Source organism: Prinia subflava, chromosome 19, assembly GCF_021018805.1.
Source record: "Prinia subflava isolate CZ2003 ecotype Zambia chromosome 19, Cam_Psub_1.2, whole genome shotgun sequence".
In the NCBI taxonomy this organism is placed as follows: Eukaryota; Metazoa; Chordata; class Aves; order Passeriformes; family Cisticolidae; genus Prinia; species Prinia subflava.
The window spans coordinates 326,048-345,703 of record NC_086265.1 but is presented as its reverse complement, the minus strand read 5'-3'; the positions used below and the strand labels follow the sequence as shown (position 1 = coordinate 345,703).

Genomic DNA, 19,656 nt, shown 5'->3' with positions numbered 1-19,656 from the left:
ACAATATTGTGAGTGTTACTAATCCAGCCTGCAGTGGGTGCTTGGCATGGGTTTACCCTGCAGTGCTGCATCTTAAGTGGTTCTGGCTCCGAACTGAAAGAGTTTGGGCTTGCAGCTCCTCATCCCTGCCCAGGCCTCACCCACACACACAGACACCCCCGTGCCACCTGCACCAGGCCAAAGGGTGCTTAGAAATGTGAGATCTTTGAACCTGAGCAAGGCGTGAGAGCACAGCCCCAGAGGATGTGGGGAGTGAGGCTGAGCAAGGAGCTCGTGCTCAGGACCCCGTGGGCTCAGGCCTCAGCACTGACCCCACAGCCGTGCCAGGGCCAGAGGGATTCCACGGGTGGAACTTCCCTGCCAGGGTGGGAATTCTGCTGCTGTAAAGTTAAGGAGAAGCAACCTGGAGCTGTGCATGTGTGTTTAGGGACTTTACAATTTTAACTCAGTGTTGCAGTTTCTGTTAACAAAATTCAGCTTTCCTTGAGCAGTTTGGAAAGAATGGACTTCAGTGCTGTTAAGCACCCCAAATCAGAGAGAAGAGCTGTTGCTCTTTAGCAGTGTCATGCCATCGTAGCCAGAGTACATTCAGCAGCCACAGCCTCTCCAGGGGCTGTGGAGCTCTCTGTGCTGTGGGCAGGGGACCTGGAATGGACCAAAGAAAAAGGCTGGGGCAGCACAAGCACCGGGGGACAGTTTCTGTGGGTCACCAGTGAGTGTGAGACAGGCACAGCCCTGACAGCCCTCACTGACACCTGCAAGGGCTCAGCTCTTGGCTTGGCTGCTGCTGCACGAAGCCCCTTTCAGTGCTGTAAAAAAGATGGGATCCTGTCCAGAGAATGGCATTTTTATTCAAATGGATGTGGACTCGCCAGCCGAAAAATAGCAAGATCTTCTGATGCTCTACATATTTGAAAGCAGTAAATTATTTTGCTGTGTGCCATAATTAAAAAAGAAAGCACCAGGACAATTTCCTCATCCATTCCCTCCTCCTTTTTTCTCTCTCTTATAGAAATGATATCTGGTAGAGCAGCCAGAAAAGATATTTTTCAGTCTGTTGCTCCTGGGTCTTTTCATTACTTTTTTGTTCTCACACTGCTTGCCCAATACAGCAGCTGTTAAATAGACAGCTCTGAGAACTGGGGAAGGACATTGGTGTAACATTTGATTAACACTATTTTTGCAGCAAATTGATATGTCAACTATTTTTAGCCTCAGGCAAAGGAATAATCAAACCCAATCCATGTGGCAACCTTCTCTGATTTCAGATGACTTTATAACTTCTGATATTTCACTCATTTTTAACTTTATATTGCTGTCTGCCACAGTTTCCCACCCTTTGTGATTTCATGCAATTTTTTAAACTTGTATGTATTTCCATTAGGAAATACATTCAGCAAACTTTCCTGTTGGCTCTGGGAGCCCACAGTGTCGTGTTCATTGCTTCAGAAAATGTGTGTTGGCACAGCTCTGTTCACAACAATGAAACAACTGAAAGTCTGGCTTTTATCCATAACACACTCCAATTCCCTATTCATAACCTAAATTCCTTTTTGTGCAATTTGCAATTTTTTTTTCATTACATATGCTAGTTACATCTTAGGGTGAATCAGTCAAATGGACTCTAAATTAAAATAGTTGGCTGATCTAAGCCCAAAATTTGTTGCAATGCAGTTTTCTCACAGCTTGGAAGAAAACAGCCAATATAGCCACCATAGAAACGGGTGATTATTCTTTCTGTCTGTCTTTTTCCAGGTAACTGAGTAGATGAATGTACCCTAAAGTTTTAATCTTCTAGGTAATTAGGAGAAATAGATGGAAAGGAAAGTCAATAAACCACGTGTCCCTGAATAGGTCACGCTAACAGTCAGGATCTCACTGTGGGGACAGGAAATCCTTAAATTAGGTGCATCATTTTAGTCTCTAATTTAATCCATAAACCAGAATCAAAATTTGCTTTGGATCATGTGCACATGAGAATATGTAAGTGATTCTGTGAATGGCTCAAAAGACACAACCATGCAGAAAAGAGGCTTGTCTAGTGCCTTCTCTAGACATCTTCAAAATAATCCCCAGTGTCCTTGGAGGCTGAGAAAGCAAGGCTTAAACATGTCTGAATTAGACAAAATTCTGTATTTTGCAGAGACAAGTGGACTGTGACTGAACTCAGTGGGTAAATTGGCAACTGCTTTGGATGAGGGGAGGCCCAGCACTTTGGGCTTGGAGCTGCTGAGTGTAGGTCAGGGACAGACCTGACCCAAAGGCTCATCCTTGTTCACACTGCACAAAGAAGGTGCACACCCTCCACTCCTGGTGGCCACCTCCATGTGGCAAAATACTTGCTTTTTAAATCCAGGGGAGGAGAGGAGACACAAGCTAATCTCATAAGGGTTCACCCCACCCTCTGCTCAGCTTCTCCTCCTTGGCAAGCCCTCCCAGCAGCAGCTGGCTGCCTGTTTTTCTTCTGCAATTGTGTTCATGACATTTCCTGCAGCTAGGCTTTCCTGAAGGTTTCCAGCAGTCCTTGCAGCCCACACCCCCCTTTTCTGGCCTCCTCTTCCACTCAGCATGGCTTGTGCCTGGCTCCCAGCAAGGGCTGTATTCCCATCACACATCCATGCACATCCTTTGTGAAAATCCTCTCAATTTCTGGGGTTTGCTTGTGACTAATTCAGTGGGAGCAAGTGCTCACTGCAAGGGATGCTGGACAGCCCTGATGTAAACACAGACAGTCAGACAAGCACGGAATTATCAAAGCTGGAAAAGACCCTCAAGATGCTGAGCCCAAGCAGTCCCTCCCCAGGGGACAGGCTCCCTCAGACGGGCACTGGCTTTGCCCTGTTTCTGCTTTCCCCCTGCAATGGAATTCTTTCTTGGAGAAGCTGCCTGCAGCCCTCTCCATTAAGAGGGAATGATGTGAAGAATCTGGATTAGGGAGAGCACGAGCACAGATCCTGGATTACCCGGTGTGCTGCTACTTTCCCTCTCCTGAAAGCTTCATAAACTGTCCTTTCACAGGCTTTTAATAAACACTCAAGTGACTTGATCTTTTAGTGTAAAAACCTACTTGTATTTTAAGCTTTCTGTTATCAATGTCATTAAATCAATATCCTCAGTTCTACAGGATCCAAGTCACACATAAGCTGTCACACACAGTTTAACTTAAGAAGTGCAATATTGAGGTACAGTCAGTTCCTTTTTCATAGCTTAGAGAGTTCTTTGAAGTAGAGCTGTTGAAGATCAGAGGGAGTTTATTCCTCTGCAGCTGGTTTCTTATGTGTTGGGGGCTTTTTTTCCTAATGACAGTTCTGCTGCAGAACGTCAGTGAAGCCTCAGAAGATGAGGATTTTGTGCAATTGTCATAAATGGCACTGAAAGCCTTGTGGAGATTATATCATGGATGATAAAACAAGGGACAGAGTCTTTAAGAGAAATAAGAAGGTAAATTAGGATAGACCCTTCTCTTCCATTATTTAATAATTTATCTATTTTTTCATTATTATTATTTACTTATTCTTTCTGCATCTGAGTGCATACGCCATTCTGGACAGGTCAGAGCCTGCATGGCCTCACTTGGTGGTGTTCATTGTCTAATGAGTGACATCTGTGTTTAGAGCTAAGATGGAGAAAAACAACGGTTTGTTCCTTGCCAGAGAAATTTAATTGAGGGTAAAACATCCATCTGGGATTTATTTGTGTACAAGATACACAACTGCAGTACCATGTCTTCTTCCAGCCTGACCCTGAGGTGCCCTTTACATTTGGTGTATTAGAATCCAGATTTATCTAGAGAAACCTTAGAAATCAGAAATGGCAGTTATTGTTCCATCTTTGCTGTCATTACAGCAGATCTTTTTCTCTCTCCTTTTCTATGGTTTTTAGCCACTGTCACAGAAGTGAAATAATTTGTGGTGCAAGCCACCTGCAGTCTCTTTCAATTGCTTCCTTCAGGAAAGCTTTGGAGGTGATGGACGTGCCACCTTGGGGCACGGCTGGCACAGCGTGGTCCGTGCCGTGCTCTGGGGAACAGGAGGGGCTCTGCCAACAGAGCTCCAGACTAAAGAAAGGGCTGAGCACACTGGGGTTGCACCAGTGAGGTGTTCCCTGAGGATGAGGGACGTGACTCTGTCCCGTTGTCCCTTCCCCGTGTGGCACACTGAGGGTGTGAGGTGTCAGTGTGAGCCCCTCACGGGAAAGGGCTCCAGGGTGTCCCCAGAGCCAGAGGGGAAGGGCAGGGACAGTCCCTGCTCTGCACAGAGCACCTCACCTGCAGCATCACCTGGGGAAGGGACAGTCCCTGCTGTGCACAGAGCACCTCACCTGCAGCATCACCTGGGCAAGGGACAGGGACAGTCCCTGCCCTGCACAGAGCACCTCACCTGCAGCATCAGCTGCGGAAGGGACAGGGACAGTCCCTGCTGTGCACAGAGCACCTCACCTGCAGCATCACCTGGGCAAGGGACAGGGACAGTCCCTGCCCTGCACAGAGCACCTCACCTGCAGCATCACCTGGGGAAGGACAGGGACAATCCCTGCCCTGCACAGAGCACCTCACCTGCAGCATCACCTGGGGAAGGGACAGGGACAATCCCTGCTGTGCACAGAGCACCTCACCTGCAGCATCACCTGGGAAAGGGACAGGGACAGTCCCTGCCCTGCACAGAGCACCTCACCTGCAGCATCACCTGGGCAAGGGACAGGGACAGTCCCTGCTGTGCACAGAGCACCTCACCTGCAGCATCACCTGGGCAAGGGACAGGGACAGTCCCTGCCCTGCACAGAGCACCTCACCTGCAGCATCACCTGGGGAAGGGACAGGGACAATCCCTGCTGTGCACAGAGCACCTCACCTGCAGCATCACCTGGGCAAGGGACAGGGACAGTCCCTGCCCTGCACAGAGCACCTCACCTGCAGCATCACCTGGGGAAGGGACAGTCCCTGCCCTGCACAGAGCACCTCACCTGCAGCAGCACCTGGGCAAGGGACAGGGACAGTCCCTGCCCTGCACAGAGCACCTCACCTGCAGCATCACCTGGGGAAGGGACAGGGACAGTCCCTGCCCTGCACAGAGCACCTCACCTGCAGCAGCACCTGGGCAAGGGACAGGGACAGTCCCTGCCCTGCACAGAGCACCTCACCTGCAGCATCAGCTGCTCCTGCGGCAAAGGCTGTGGGAACCAGGGTGAGGCAAGGAGCTGGAACTGTGTGCCAGGGATGTGCTCAGGCAGATAAGAACATTCCATTTCCGCTCTGCAGAGCTGTGGGTGAAGCAGTAAATGTCCTTATCTGCTGCCCGAGGTGTGGCAATCCCGAGGAGCCGTGGCAGCCCCGGCTGGGCAGAGCAGCTGGGTTATCTCAGCCGGGAGGGAACGGTGCTGCCTTGTGCCTGACACTCCCGGGAGACAGAAGGAAAACTGCATCAGGAACTTCTTGTACTTGGTTGAGTTTCAGCAGGATGAGGTGGTGGGGGTTTTTTCTTCATTCTCTGAAACAAGGAAAGCAAATCTTGATTATCTTTCGTCTTGACTGCAGAATCGTGTTGCAATAATCTGAGAGCTCTTAATTCACCAGTGATTCTTTAACGTTTAAGGCTCTTGTAATTAAAAAATTGCCATAAGGCAGGGTCCACATAATGTGGACTTCAGGGATTTATGTATTAGAAAGGGTTGAACAAACACTGAAAATTCTCTAGTTTGCGTATTTTGTCTGTCACCAACTATTACTTCGCTCCAGTATAATTTGAATAATTTTGTCATCAAGCTTGTAAGGGAGTGGGGAACGGGGTCTCAAAGCTTCTTGAATATAGGAGATTGAGTTAGTTGCTAAACTGGTTATGGAAGATAGAAATGATGTCATTATAATGCTGAGGTGTGTTAAAATAAAATCTTGAATTATGGCATTGCTCTTTCAGTTTGAACCTATGTTTTAAAATAATTGCTGTTGTGGAAAGAAAATGTCTGGGAGTTGGTCACCGTAATGCACATTTCAGAGTTATTAATCGTAAAATGTGATTTTTTTATTACTCAGTGAGAACAAACGATGAATAAAATCCAAAGAAGCCAAATATATGCTGAAGAATGATGTCCCAATCCTGCAAAAATTAACACATGTATTTGTGCTTATGCACAATAAAGATCCTGGTTTGCTCTTTGTTTAACGGGACACAGATTCCTGGCTCAGAATGGCACGAGTTTAATCCCAGTGTGTAAAATCAGGACTGAATAGCAGCCTTTGCATGGCTGGAGCTTGGGCTGAAGATACCAGGACTGAACAATTTTGCTGCCAGTTTTGGTGTGTTATTCTGTAAAAAGTCTCTTGAAATTATTGTAGCAATGAGAATGTGAAGTAGCTGAATAGTGGAGTTTAGTCCTTTTAAACAATCCTTCAGGGTTTGTATTTTTTTCTTGCAGACACCCAGACAATACAGCCAAGCACTAAATACAAGTAACAGAGTTCATCTTTACTGTGCATTTCTGGATTATAGGTATGTTGCACAATTCCAAATTCTTTACCTTGATTTTACTGAGTTACACTTACTTTGTGATGCTGTCTATCTATCTCTCTTTCTCTCTAGAGATATATGAATATATATCTATATTCTTCTTGCTTCCTTTCAGTCATGGAAATGGTTACAGAAATGGAACCGCTGGTTTATAAACACGCCGTCTGATTGTCTCTTCTTACCATAAATAGGAGTCTGGTTATTCACAGACCCTGGGTGGGGTGGCTGGCTGGGACTGGAACCATTTTTTAGTCAAAGGTGCAGACTGATGCAAATGGTGCTTATCTGTTTCATGCGTGTGTCCTCTTGGGCAGGTGCTGGGCTGTTTCAGGGTGGCAAAGCTCCAGCACAGCCTCTGTTTTCACTGGGTCTGTGCCTGTGTCACAGCATTGTGTGAGGTCGGTGTTTCAGAGCTGGGAATTTTGGCCAATGCATGGACTGGATAAACATAATGCCCTTGAATGCAAATTAGGCTGCCCTTGGGGTGCAGGGACAGAACTGGCAGGGATGGGCCAGTGCAGTTGTGCTCAGCCAGCCTGAATTCCTTGGACAGGATGAGTGTGACGGTGGAAAGGGTCAGGCAGCACAGAGGACACACTGGTTTGCTGGGCTTTGCGAGATTGTTGACCTGTCTGATACTACAGACTCAGAATACAGACATCTGGGGCTGGGTGACATGCCATAAACGAGATGCAAAACGTAAGGCAATGGTGTGATCATCATTCACTGAGTACAAAACTGGGGAGAAATCTCTAGAGGCATTCCTGGAGGGGTCTGGTCTGTGCCTTGTCCTGGTGAATATTTTCCACAACTATTTCCGTGGTGGAATTGAGATGACATTAGCAGGGTTTGTGGGATCTCCAGCCTGAGATGGCTTCCAGACTGTTTTATCTCCTGCACAGCACAGTGCGTGTCAAATTAACCTACAGCAGATGCACGTTGGCAGAGATCATGCCCTGTTTTTTTGTGCTTTCCAGCAATGGAACTGGTGTTTGGTCCGATGAGGGCTGTGTGCGTGAGAGCGGGGACCTCAACTACTCCGTGTGCCTCTGCAACCACCTCACCAACTTTGCCATCCTGATGCAAGTGGTGCCTCTGAAGGTGAGAGTCAGCACAGCAGTACATCTGTTAAAAATTAACCATAAATACATCAGTTGCATCCTCACATCACGTAAGTGACTGCAACTGGGCTCATTTATACCCATCTTGGATTTATTTCTTGTTTCTGTCGTGTTATCCAGGGAGTTTAATGAATATCCCAGCCCTCTGTGTCAGTCTGACCACATGAAGGTGGGGCTGGCTTCCTCAGGTCATCGGGTTTTTATCTAACCATTATTATCTTTAGTGCTTGTAAAGCACCTAATGACCCCATCTGGTTTCCAAGTACAATTTTTCTAGGAACTCTCCAGGCTGATAATAAAATGTAGGTTTGCCTTAAGACTTCCCATCTTGTCAGACAGAAGTATCTTGGGAGAAATGCGTTATTATTAACCCTGTTTTAAAGAGCAGCATTCAGGGAATTATCCAGGATTAAACAGGACAGCCATTAATTAAATGCCACTGAAAAATTGGTTGATTCTCCAGTGGGGAATAGTTCTGCTGTAGGCCAGCTAGAGGTAAACTCCAAAGGCTGAAATATGCTGAGATGAAAAATCATTTTTATTCTAATGTTCAGAGAAAGAAATTGAAACAGACTAGTTACAAAGAAAAAGATGAAATTCTGGGATATTAACTTAAATGTGACAAAATGAACCTTCACTCTGCTATCTGTGGGCTCTGCACCAGGATGGGAAGAATTCTGAACGTTGTGAATTAGTTAAAACTGAGCTCAGATTACAAATGTAGCACCACTCCAGCTTTTACATTGGTTTCAGCAGGAGCTTTAAGGCACTGGAGTCTGGATGATTGTGAAAGGACACAAACAGTGCTGCTGCTGAGCTCAGTTTAGTGCCTTCAGTGGTGCAGGGGATTAGCAGTTGTAACAAGTTTATCTCAGGAATTAAATACCCATCCTGGAAAACCTTACAGCCATGTGGTGCTCAGATGTCAGCCTGGCACCGACCTGTTACCCTGCTGAGGAACTGGACTTCATGGGATGCTGAAATTATTTATCACTCTGCTCTTATGTCTCTATCACACCTGGCCCAAATTCTTGCCTGCTGAGATTCGTTTATCTTGTTGGTCTTCACTTGAGAATTATAATATTTCTTTTGAATTTTGGAGACTAGTGGTCATCAACCGGTTTAAACAAATAAATAGGTTAATTGAAGGTAAAATGGGGCTGAAGATGAGCAGACTGTTCCTGAAGGAACATGTTCAACCCTCGGTTGCCTTTGAGAAGTGTCATGGATGTGATTAAGGTCAGCAGGCAATCAGAACTTGGAGACTGGTTGGGAACTCCTTGGGCAGCTCTGCCCAAGTCAGTGAGACTGGTCCAGGATGGTTCAGGATGGTTCAGGATGGTCCAGGATGGTCCAGGATGGTCCAGGATGGTTCAGGATGGTCCAGGATGGTTCAGGATGGTTCAGGATGGTCCAGGATGGTCCAGAATGGTTCAGGATGGTTCAGGATGGTCCAGGATGGTTCAGGATGGTCCAGGATGGTTCAGGATGGGTCAGGATGGTTCAGCTGCATCTTCCCAGCAAGAGCTGGCAGGACACTCAGAGTGGTTGTGCAGAGGTGACGGGATTGCTCTGAACAAGCTTCTCCTGATGGGAACCTCAGATAGGTAAAGAGGGCCCTCGTGGCAACTCCCTGCTGAAGCTGCACCCTGGGAATGCCTGTCCTTCCCCCTCCCTGAGCCAAGAGCAGTGTCCAGCTGTCCCTCCACCAGTGCAGCCCCTGGTGCACCCACACAGCTGTGGCAGGAGAAAGAAAGGATCCGTTTATTTGATGTGCTTGTGTTGGTTTCTTCTGGAGAAGGCCCAGGCAGAAGAGACCCAGGGCGAGGTGCTGCCCGTGGGGTTTTCCTGCAGCGCTGTGGCACAGGAGTGTTCTGGAGATGGGAGCAGATGGGAGCTGAGGCATCCCCTGGGGCTGTGGTCTAGGAGGGGGACAGGTGACAGTGGCAGCAGAGCAGCACCCGTGGCACACACGGACAGGGATGCTCCTTCCTGGACAGCAGGAACCCAACCCAGCACCGAGTGAGCTGCAGCTCAGAAGTGCCTCAAAGAAAATTCAGATGCTATCATTTCATTTTGGGCAGCTTTACTCCCCCCCAGCAGTCGTGGGGCCCTCTGCTCCTGCCAAGAAACATGCCAGCCATCTGGCAGATTTTATTTTTATAGTGATCCAACAACTACAAAGCATGCCAGGCTATTTGTACCATCTGCCACGTAAATGTCATTTCAGCAAAAGGATGGTGGACACCTGGGGACACAGGGTTCAAAACTCCTTTGAGAGAGGAATCGTTTTCTCCCACAGGAAAATAGAGCTTGAAGCTTGGGTCCTCCTCCCCCAAGACACCAATGCAGGGCACAACTGAAATATTTATGTCTCCTGGACCATTCTCTTAAATTGTTCTTTTTTCCTGTTTTTCCTCTTGCTGTCTTTTCCAGCTGTGAGAGAATAAAAACGACTCCCATAAAGTTCACATGTGGATGGACATTTCCAGCTAAGCAGTAGTGTTATACAATCTGTGGTAGAAATCATTTGGGGGTTTGAACACATTTTCTGCATTTCTAAAGCTAGAAATTACTTTGTTTTTCTATCCCATTTGTAGCCTGTTCACAGTTCAGAAGAGACCATCAATCGATATAGTTCAAGCAGCTCACCAATGGGCTTGAAAGCAGACAAGTGTTTATACAGGGAAAATATTTTAAATGATCTGATCTTGATGATGGAACTGTAGAACCAACCCACAGCATTTTTAGGGAGCCCAGGATTTTGAAAATATTTGGGCATTTATCTGTGAGCTTCTGTTTACAAAAAGAAAATCATCCCAAATTTCTTTTCTTGAGGCAATATATGTGTTATTTTATTTTATTTTTCATTGCTGTAGATGAGTTTTGATAATGTATGGCTGACTGAGAAAAAGGTGCATCAATGCGTGTTTATAAAGGCTGTTTTGGAAAAGTCCTAGTATTGCAAAATGCTTTAGAAATATGGGGGATAGGTGTGTAATTTATCACTTTGGAGCATTGTTTCCTAAATCTAATATTGCAGTTATTGATCAAACACTGCACTTTGGGTGCAATAAAACAGCAGTCTGAAATCATAAACTTTCTCCTTAAAATTTGCAGCCAACTCCACACTCTAATAGGACAGTGAAATGAAAATAATGTGGCACCCTCCGATTTCTGCTGTTTTGTAATTTTAATATAATTACTTTTCTCAGCATGCTTTTCATTGCTGGGAACATAAAAAGAACAATGCCTTAGTCCAGTAATTTTTCTTTTGCGTTGCATATTTAAAAACTGGATAGGCATTGTGATTTTTTTGGTCCTTGTTTATTACCACTGACAGTTTGTGTAACTGAAAAGATCTCTACAGACAGTTCAGACAGCCCTCAGCCATCAGATGAGCAAAGATAAATCAGCCTGGGTGTTTATCCTAGCGTTGCTTTGTAAACTTCCCTTGCTCTTTCTTGCTCTCTCCACTTCCCCTCCATTTTATTGCAGTGATTATTGTCCCTGTGGAGGAGCACGTCTCCCTGATGTGTTCACAGTGTGATTGTGCATCGTATTTCTTTTGTCCTTACTGTGCCCATGCTCATCTTCCCTGAAAATCAAGCACTACTCTTGATTTTTAACTCAGAGCCACTGTTCTTTCCTTTGCTATTCCACTCCTATGCCAGCACAGCTCTGCTGATTTTGATGGGAGGAAATAGGAGAATTTCTGGTTGTCCCTAATCCCACAGAATTACGCGGAAAAAGTTGGACTAGTGCTGCAGGATACTAAACCCCTCAAATTCCTTGGAGAATTGCTTGGCAGTTACTGAATTTCACTCAGCAGAGCAGAACAAAAAATGACTTTTTATTTTGGAAAAGCACAAACATTTAAGAGTGCTATAATTGTCAGAAGAACTCCTTTGTTTAAGGATGATAGAGTAGTCTATTTTAATCAGAGTGCTCAACAAAAGAACGCAGACTTCCTTTCCACAGTGGAAATAAAGCACTGAACCACTTGGCAGCCAGTTCTTCTTGCTGACTGAAGGATTTCCCCATGCAGTATAAAAATGTTACGAACAGGGCACCTTTATCCATCACTTTTCTCTCTAAATCCAGTCCCTCTGAGTCTGGTCTGTGTCCTGCCGTGGCCTTTCTGTGCTCCTTCTCCCCAGAGCTGGGCCAGGGGAGGCTCAGGGCTACCAGGGCTGTGCACAAGCCTCACTCGGTCCCAGCCTGAATCCAAAAAGGTCTTTTGGAACCAAAGCCCAAGCCTGGAGCTAGACACCCTCATTTTTATTCAGTTTTCCTGGGAGCTGGGTATTTAATTACCCTCAGCTGCCCTGCAGGGTCCCAGACTCAGGGTCTGGCGGGGGAGCTGCGTTTCTGTGTCTGTCAGGGCCTGCTGGGCTCTGAGCCCTCTGTGCCGTGGCTGAGCTGGGACAGGGGAGCTGCTCCTGCAGGAGGTGCAGAGCAGGGACCTGCCCGGGTGTGAGGGCAGCAGCAGCTCCTGCAGCCTCACGGGGATAACCTGCTGTGAATTCAGCATTTCACATTCCCGAGACTGGGACTCCAAAGGAAGGCAGAGAAAACCCCCTGCTCTGTGCTGCACTGACAGAGTCAAGAAGAACGTGAAAATTTCAGCTTTTCTGGTCCCCAGATTTATTGGAATCTGATACCACCTCACAGCTTGAGTCCTTCCTCCCTGCCATGCCTCCTTCAAGCTTCATTTGAACTAAGAACCTGCTGTTTTGAGATTTGTAATGAGCAGGATCCCTACTGATGGATGACACGGTGCCCAGAACTATTTTAAAAAAACCATGTGGGCATTGAAAAATACTAATTAATATCTTGGCAGAGATATTTGGAAAATTCTGTATTTTTCATGTCACAGTGAAAAGTTTTAAATAAGCAACACCAGGCTGGGCTGGCTGGAGGAAAATGTGCATTTAATCCTGAAAAGCTTCCTCTGCAGCACTTTATTGCAGATTGCTAGGAGCTGTGGAATTAATAGAGAAGGGGAATTCAAAAACAATTGTGCTGGAAATGGCTGATAAAGATGATTGCACTGTGAAGCGTGACTCTCAGAGGCCTTTTTTTCCTTAAATTCACAGTATCTGTGGCTTCAGAAAAGAAGTTTTGCATCAAATTAGGCTTTTCTGTGGGCGGTGATTGTACAGTGCCACTAAGCATGGCCCCACCACAATCAGTCCTGGGGTCTCAGGGAGTAGACTGAGCCTCCTGTACTCATCACAGATGTTAATTTTAAAAAATGGAATGTTATGTACCTAACAAAGTGCTTGGCAAGCTGAAGGAAAACAGAGATTTGTACTGTTGTTATTATTATTATTTAATATATAAATAAAGGCCTCTCTGGACTGAAATTGAATTTCAGCAGCCTTTCTGGAGGCAATTAAAACCATTAGCTTCATCAGCCAGGGCCAGCGTTTTAATGTCTCTGAGACACTCAGGCTGCCAAAGTTAATTATTCATCCTTTTCTTAATTGGATTCAGATTACGTTTTAAAGGTACGACTTCAGTAGATTTGGCTGAGCCTTAATTGATCCCCCCTCTCTCCCTGCCCCTCCCTCCCCCAGGAAATGTCTCGTGGGAGGATGTCCAGCTTGGCAGAGGGGTCTGAGGGTGGATCTCAGTGCTGCCATTTCAGCCCTGGCAGATCTGTCAGATCAATAAACGGGAAAAACCACCCCTCACTGCAGGGAACTTCATGGTGGGAACATTCTGTGAGATGGAAACTCAGCAAAAGGGACATGAAACTCTCACTCTTATTTTGGACTGGGGGCAAAATGCAACTGTGTTGGCATTTCCAGTGAACAAATGACGGTGGTTTCATGAAATGTATCCACTCCAGAAGCACAGGCACACATATCCCACTCTAGGCTGTGCCAGTGGGTGAGACTAAAATACAAATCACAGGTATGGAATTGTCCTCAGCTTGCAGGACTCATGTTTTAAGGCTGTAAAACATTTTTGGGTTCAAGAATTTGCCCTTTTCTGGAAGATGAATTGTTTTTTCAGAAAGGAGATTTCAAGTGTAGTTTAGACAGTGAAATTACTGCTTTTGGTGTCTAAATAGTGAAGCTGTAACTTGGTCTGGAGACAAACCCTTTCACAAGCCTTGGGTTAAGTACTTGAGCTCAGCCCTTTGTCTGATGTGTGACCTCTAAAGGCAGAAATAGAGGGACGTTTTGCAGTAAGTGAAGGAGAAAATTTTAGGTTAGAGCTTCCCCAAAAAGCCTCTTCCCTTGGAGAAAGCCGAGAGCACCCTCTTTGCCAAGCAGAGGAGGTGCAGTCGATGGGCTGAGAGGAGAATCACTGGGGAAAGCTGAGCAGAGAGCCCAGGCAGGTGCTCTGAGCTGACCAGGGCCTGCTGTGCTCCTGTGTGGTCACTCATTAACTCCACATAAATAAGGAGGTTTTCTCTTCTAGACACAATTTTTCTTGCAGAGCCTACTGAATAAGTCTTTCAGCCTGAATGACCTTTCCCAGCTACCCCAGAGATGAAAAGTACCATCTCATAATAATAATAATAATAATAATAATAATAATAATAATAATAATAATAATAATAATAATAATAATAATAATAATAATAATTTCATCTTCCATGCAGTTATTTGTAAACACAGGGGTTAGATATCACTCTTTCTTTCTTTTCTTTTTTTTTTTTTTTGCTATGAACAGCATTACAAATGAAAAACACCTACTTGGAGCCTGAACTGGTATCTTTCCAGCATTGTTTCTCAGGCCATCCACTTGCCTGTGAGTTTCCCAAATCCAAGTGTTAGCAGTGTAGTAACCTTTTGTGAGGGAGAGCAGGGCCAGGGCACTGGGCTGCGATGCCCCAGGCTCTGCTGGAACCCCCGTTCTCTGCCCAGGCTTTGGCAGCACTCGAGGTAAGGGGTGTTACAGCTAAGCTAAAAGGGTGGCAGTTTCATATGAGGCAGGAATTTCTGATTTTACCTTGTCAAAGTGGAAAGTAAGAAACATCTGTCTCTTAGTGTCGGTGACTGCTGACACTCACAACTGGATGAGCTCATTTCCTGGCTTTTCAGAGCAAAAGAATGACCATACAAACCCAAGGAAGCAAAATGCTTTAGAAGAAAAGAATAATTTAACGTAGACTGGGACAAGTGTGAGAATCAGGCTTCTGGGACTACTTTACAGATTGCTCAATGTTTTATTTGGTACTTTTTAATGCTGTTTTCTTCAATAATAGCATTACAGCTTGATTAGAGTTTTTGTGCTGACTACAAGAACATCCCAAATTACTGTTTTATATTCCACACCATGCAGGAAGTCTGTAAACTTTCAAAAAGACAAGCTGAGGTAAGGTAAAATCAGCCCTTATCAGAGCACTGGAATTTATTGAAATCCTTTCTTAATTAATGAGGCCCAACGCTTTGACAACCCAGGTACTTCAAACAAATTGCTCCTTGTTATCCCTCAAGATGAGCACACGGCCCATCCAGATGTGCTGTGGCAGCTGGATTGTGGGAGGTGAGAGGAGATCTGATGTCTTTGAATGCAGGTTCCTTTCCCTCCCTCACCACCGCCCTGAAATGGGGCTGCACCCCCTGGAAATCCCTCCAAGCCTTTCTCCTGCTGTGCTCTTTCCCCTGCTCACCTCCTGCTTCCAGCCCCTCCTTTGGAACAGCTCCTGCTGTAGCTGGAAGCTGCTGGGCTTCCCTGGGTGCCTGGAACATTCCAGAATGGTCCACAGCTGCCCACAGCTCTGTCCCTCACTCGGGGCAAGAGGAGAAGGTGAACTGAGTGGTGCTGCTTTTGAAAAACCTGTTAGCACACTGATGTGAGCGCTGATTTAGGAGCATCATTCTTACAGCCTCATCACATTTTGGTTGTGTTCACCAGAGCAAGAGCAATTTCCAGCTCACAGATGCAGGGACCTATGTAGGTTATTTCAGGTTTCAGTGAATCTTCTACATTTTGCTGTAGAAGAGATTTTTTTTCCTGTTTTTATTTCAAAGTAATAGAAGCTCACTTGTGAGAACTTGATTCACATTTTGTCTTGCCCTGCAGGGGTTTCTGGAGAAAGAATGAACTAAAACCCAGAGGGAGACTTTCTTAGAAACATGACATCAAACAAATTAGAGAGAAAAAAATGTCTCTAATGATCATCATCTTCTTTTGAATTACTATGGGAAAACCCCAAACAGTTTGATTTGGGGAGGATGGAACATCTTTCCCACATGGAAAGAATTGGGTTTGTTCAGCCTGGAAAAGAGACTTCAGGCTGACTGTGGCCTTCAGTAGCTGAAGGGAGCCTACAGATGGAGAGGAACTGTTTACAAGGGGCAGGAAAGGGGGAATGGCTTCAAACTGAGGGAGGGAAGGTTTAGAGTAGACACTGGGCAGGAATTGTTCCCTGGCAGGGTGGGCAGGCCCTGGCACAGGGTGCCCAGAGCAGCTGTAGCTGCCCCTGGATCCCTGGCAGTGCCCAAGGCCAGGCTGGAGCAGCCTGGGACAGTGGGAGGTGTCCCTGCCATGGCAGGGGTGGCACTGGGTGGGGTTTAATCCTTCCAACCCGAACCATCCTGGAATTCTGTGATTTTTGCCCATTTCCAGTAAGACACCCCCACCCCTCTGAGATCTCTGCCAATGCAAACACCATGGTACCCCACTGTAAATCTGAATTTTCCCCAAGCAGGGAAACTCCCTAGGGAACATTTTCTGGCTGAAGGACTCTGGGAGTGAAAGGAGTGAAAGAAAGCCTTGAACTGCTGAGAAACTGATTTCAGAGTGACTTTAAATCTGAAAAGCTTCCTTGGCTCCCCTCCTCCTTCTGTAGAATTGGATTGGATTTACTGGAGAAATCAGGAAATAAGGTCCATGCATTTTGGATATGAATAGACCTGATGAGGAAATCACTTCTAAACTGCTCCATTTACCACACAGATTATTCCCATTTCAGGAATATTCTGTGAAGAATGCCTGTGCTGGCTTCTTTGGGGGATGAAGGACAAGAGGATTTCTTTTGTAGGAATTATCTGGAGCTTTTAAGCTGCTCCAGTACACAGAACTCTTTTGTTTCTGTAATTGGTGGTGTCCAGTCAGGGAAAAGAAATGCGTCTTTGGCTGAAAAAGAAAAAATACTCAAGAGCTGCACCATATTTCCTAGGAACAGTAACACCATAGCAACAGTTGTCTTTCAGTGCTGCTGCATCCCTTGATGGCTCTCAGATTGCTGAGCAAGTCACAGGATTTTCTGCTGTAAATCACCACAGAGAGCTGCTCCAGAGAGCTACAATAAAATCTACATACACAACGCATCTTTTTGTCTGCATTTATGTTTTCCCATAACCACATGGCACATTATTTCTCTCCTTTAAAAGGAATTTTAATGGGGAGTTTATTGGTAGAACTGCTTCAGTTTGATAATCTCCAATGAAATACTTTGTTCGGGTGGGAAATTTTATTGTGTGTGTGGAAAACAATAGAAAATCCCAAACATATGTGAAAGGACTAGTTTTTATTAGATAAAGTTGCTGTAAAAAAAGTTTTGGAAAAGATATCATTCCTTTTAGTATTTTTTATAATAAATAAATATTTTGAGCGTGTTTTCACCCTGGAATTTAATTAATAGTGAATCAAGATTGAAATAGAAACACAGTATTTCAAGCATCAAATTTAAAACTTTTTGATTGACTAATTTTTTTTCCTTCAGTTTATGAAAATGTCAAGTCTATCCAAAATCAAGTCATGAAAAATGTTTGAAAATTCTTCTAGGATGAGAAAGCTTTTTCCTGCCTAGCTCTGTTCTACTTATTACATATTAATACTGCCTGGCTCCCTCTGTTGGGTGTGGCTTTTTTTGTCATTCTTTTATGAGAACTTGCATGGAAAATTAAAACACACTCTGATTAATTTGAGTGGCCAAACCACACGGTCCCTGCTGCATTGACTCTGTCCAGGTCTGACACAGATCCTGCTGGAGAGCACCGTGGAGTTACAGTTCAAATGTTCATAAAAATTGAATTACCCCTACAAAAGGTGCCTCTGGATAAAACCAGAGGCTGAGACGAGAGGCTCCTGCTGCTCACGCTGGGCCCTCTCTGGGGTTTTCCATTCTGTGGGTGTCAGCTCCTCTGGGGCGCAGCAAACACCATCCCTTAAACAAAACGAGTGGGCTACAGCTGGCTGTGATGCTGGGCTGTGTGGGTGAGCCAGCTGTCCCTGCTGTGGGGCACGGTGGGGTGTGAGCACAGGGATGTGGGGCACGGTGGGGTGTGTGAACAGGGATGTGGGGCCCTGTGGGGCACGGTGGGGTGTGTGAACAGGGATGTGGGGCACGGTGGGGTGTGTGAACAGGGATGTGGGGCCCTGTGGGGCACTGTGGGGTGTGTGAACAGGGATGTGGGGCCCTGTGGGGCCCTGTGGGGTGAGCACAGGGCTGTTGGTGTGGGGCTGCAGCGCCAGGCAGAGCAGCAGGAGCAGCGGGAGGCCAGCGGCTCTGGGGAGTTCCGGGTTTGGTACAGGAGAGGGGCGAATGCGAGGGCAGGCAGGGACAGAGCTGGGGCCGGCTCCGCATCTCCCTGCCCGGGGGCATCAGCTGGGGGCACACAGAGAGCTTCTGCAGGGTCACTCATGCATTAACTGCAGCGTCACACGTGCATTACCTGCAGTGTCACACACACATTAACTGCAGTGTCACACGCATTAACTGCAGTGTCACACATGCATTGACTGCAGGGTCACTCATGCATTAACTGCAGCGTCACACGTGCATTGACTGCAGTGTCACACACACATTACCTGCAGTGTCACACACGCATTAACTGCAGCGTCACACACACATTAACTGCAGTGTCACACGTGCATTGACTGCAGTGTCACACACACATTAACTGCAGTGTCACACGTGCATTACCTGCAGGGTCATTCATGCATTAACTGCAGCGTCACATGTGCATTACCTGCAGTGTCACACGCATTAACTGCAGTGTCACACACACATTAACTGCAGTGTCACACGTGCATTGACTGCAGTGTCACACACACATTACCTGCAGTGTCACACACGCATTACCTGCAGGGTCACACGTGCATTACCTGCAGGGTCACACGTGCATTGACTGCAGTGTCACACGTGCATTACCTGCAGTGTCACACACACATTAACTGCAGTGTCACACGTGCATTACCTGCAGTGTCACACACGCATTACCTGCAGGGTCACACGTGCATTACCTGCAGGGTCACACGTGCATTACCTGCAGTGTCATACACGCATTACCTGCAGTGTCACACGTGCATTACCTGCAGTGTCACACACACATTAACTGCAGTGTCACACGCATTAACTGCAGCATCACACATGCATTACCTGCAGTGTCACACACACATTAACTGCAGTGTCACACACATTAACTGCAGTGTCACACACGCATTAACTGCAGTGTCACACGTGCATTACCTGCAGTGTCACACGCATTAACTGCAGTGTCACACACACATTACCTGCAGTGTCACACGCATTAACTGCAGTGTCACACATGCATTACCTGCAGTGTCACACGCACATTAACTGCAGTGTCACACGTGCATTAACTGCAGTGTCACACGTGCATTACCTGCAGTGTCACACACACATTAACTGCAGTGTCACACGTGCATTACCTGCAGTGTCACACGTGCATTACCTGCAGTGTCACACGCATTAACTGCGCCCGTTTTCCTCTCTCTGTACAGCTGACGAGGGAACACCAGGTGGCCCTGTCCTCCATCACTTACGTCGGCTGTGCCGTGTCCATCCTCTGCCTGGCCATCACGCTGGTCACATTCGCTGTGCTGTCGTGAGTAATTTGAACTGCACGCCTGCTGAGCAGCTAGCACGCAGAAAGGCAAGGCAGGATCCCTTCAGGCCACTGGGTAGGATCCCTTCAGGTACTCAGGGTAAAACAAAGGCTATTAATTCTACAACCTTCCTTAATTAGATTCTGCACATGTATTTGTAACACTTGGTTGGTTATTTCTAAATTACTTCCATTTCCTGAAATGGGATGGTC

At 46.3% G+C, this 19,656-nt stretch overlaps 1 protein-coding gene across 8 annotated transcripts in view; it reads left to right on the top strand.

Annotated features, from left to right (window-relative positions):
• Positions 1–19,656, top strand: part of ADGRD1 (adhesion G protein-coupled receptor D1) — a 116,529-nt gene that overhangs the window by 53,484 nt on the left and 43,389 nt on the right. For 7 of the 8 annotated variants that reach the window (XR_010082673.1, XR_010082672.1, XM_063415596.1 and 4 more), the window contains 3 exons: positions 6,412–6,485; positions 7,481–7,604; positions 19,340–19,443. Coding sequence is in view for 6 of the 8 variants with exons in the window: in XM_063415596.1 (XP_063271666.1) it covers positions 6,412–6,485; positions 7,481–7,604; positions 19,340–19,443 (302 nt within the window). In the remaining 2 variants the exon portion in view is untranslated. The remainder of the gene's footprint in view (positions 1–6,411; positions 6,486–7,480; positions 7,605–19,339; positions 19,444–19,656) is intronic. The other variant, XM_063415600.1, reaches the window with a different exon arrangement.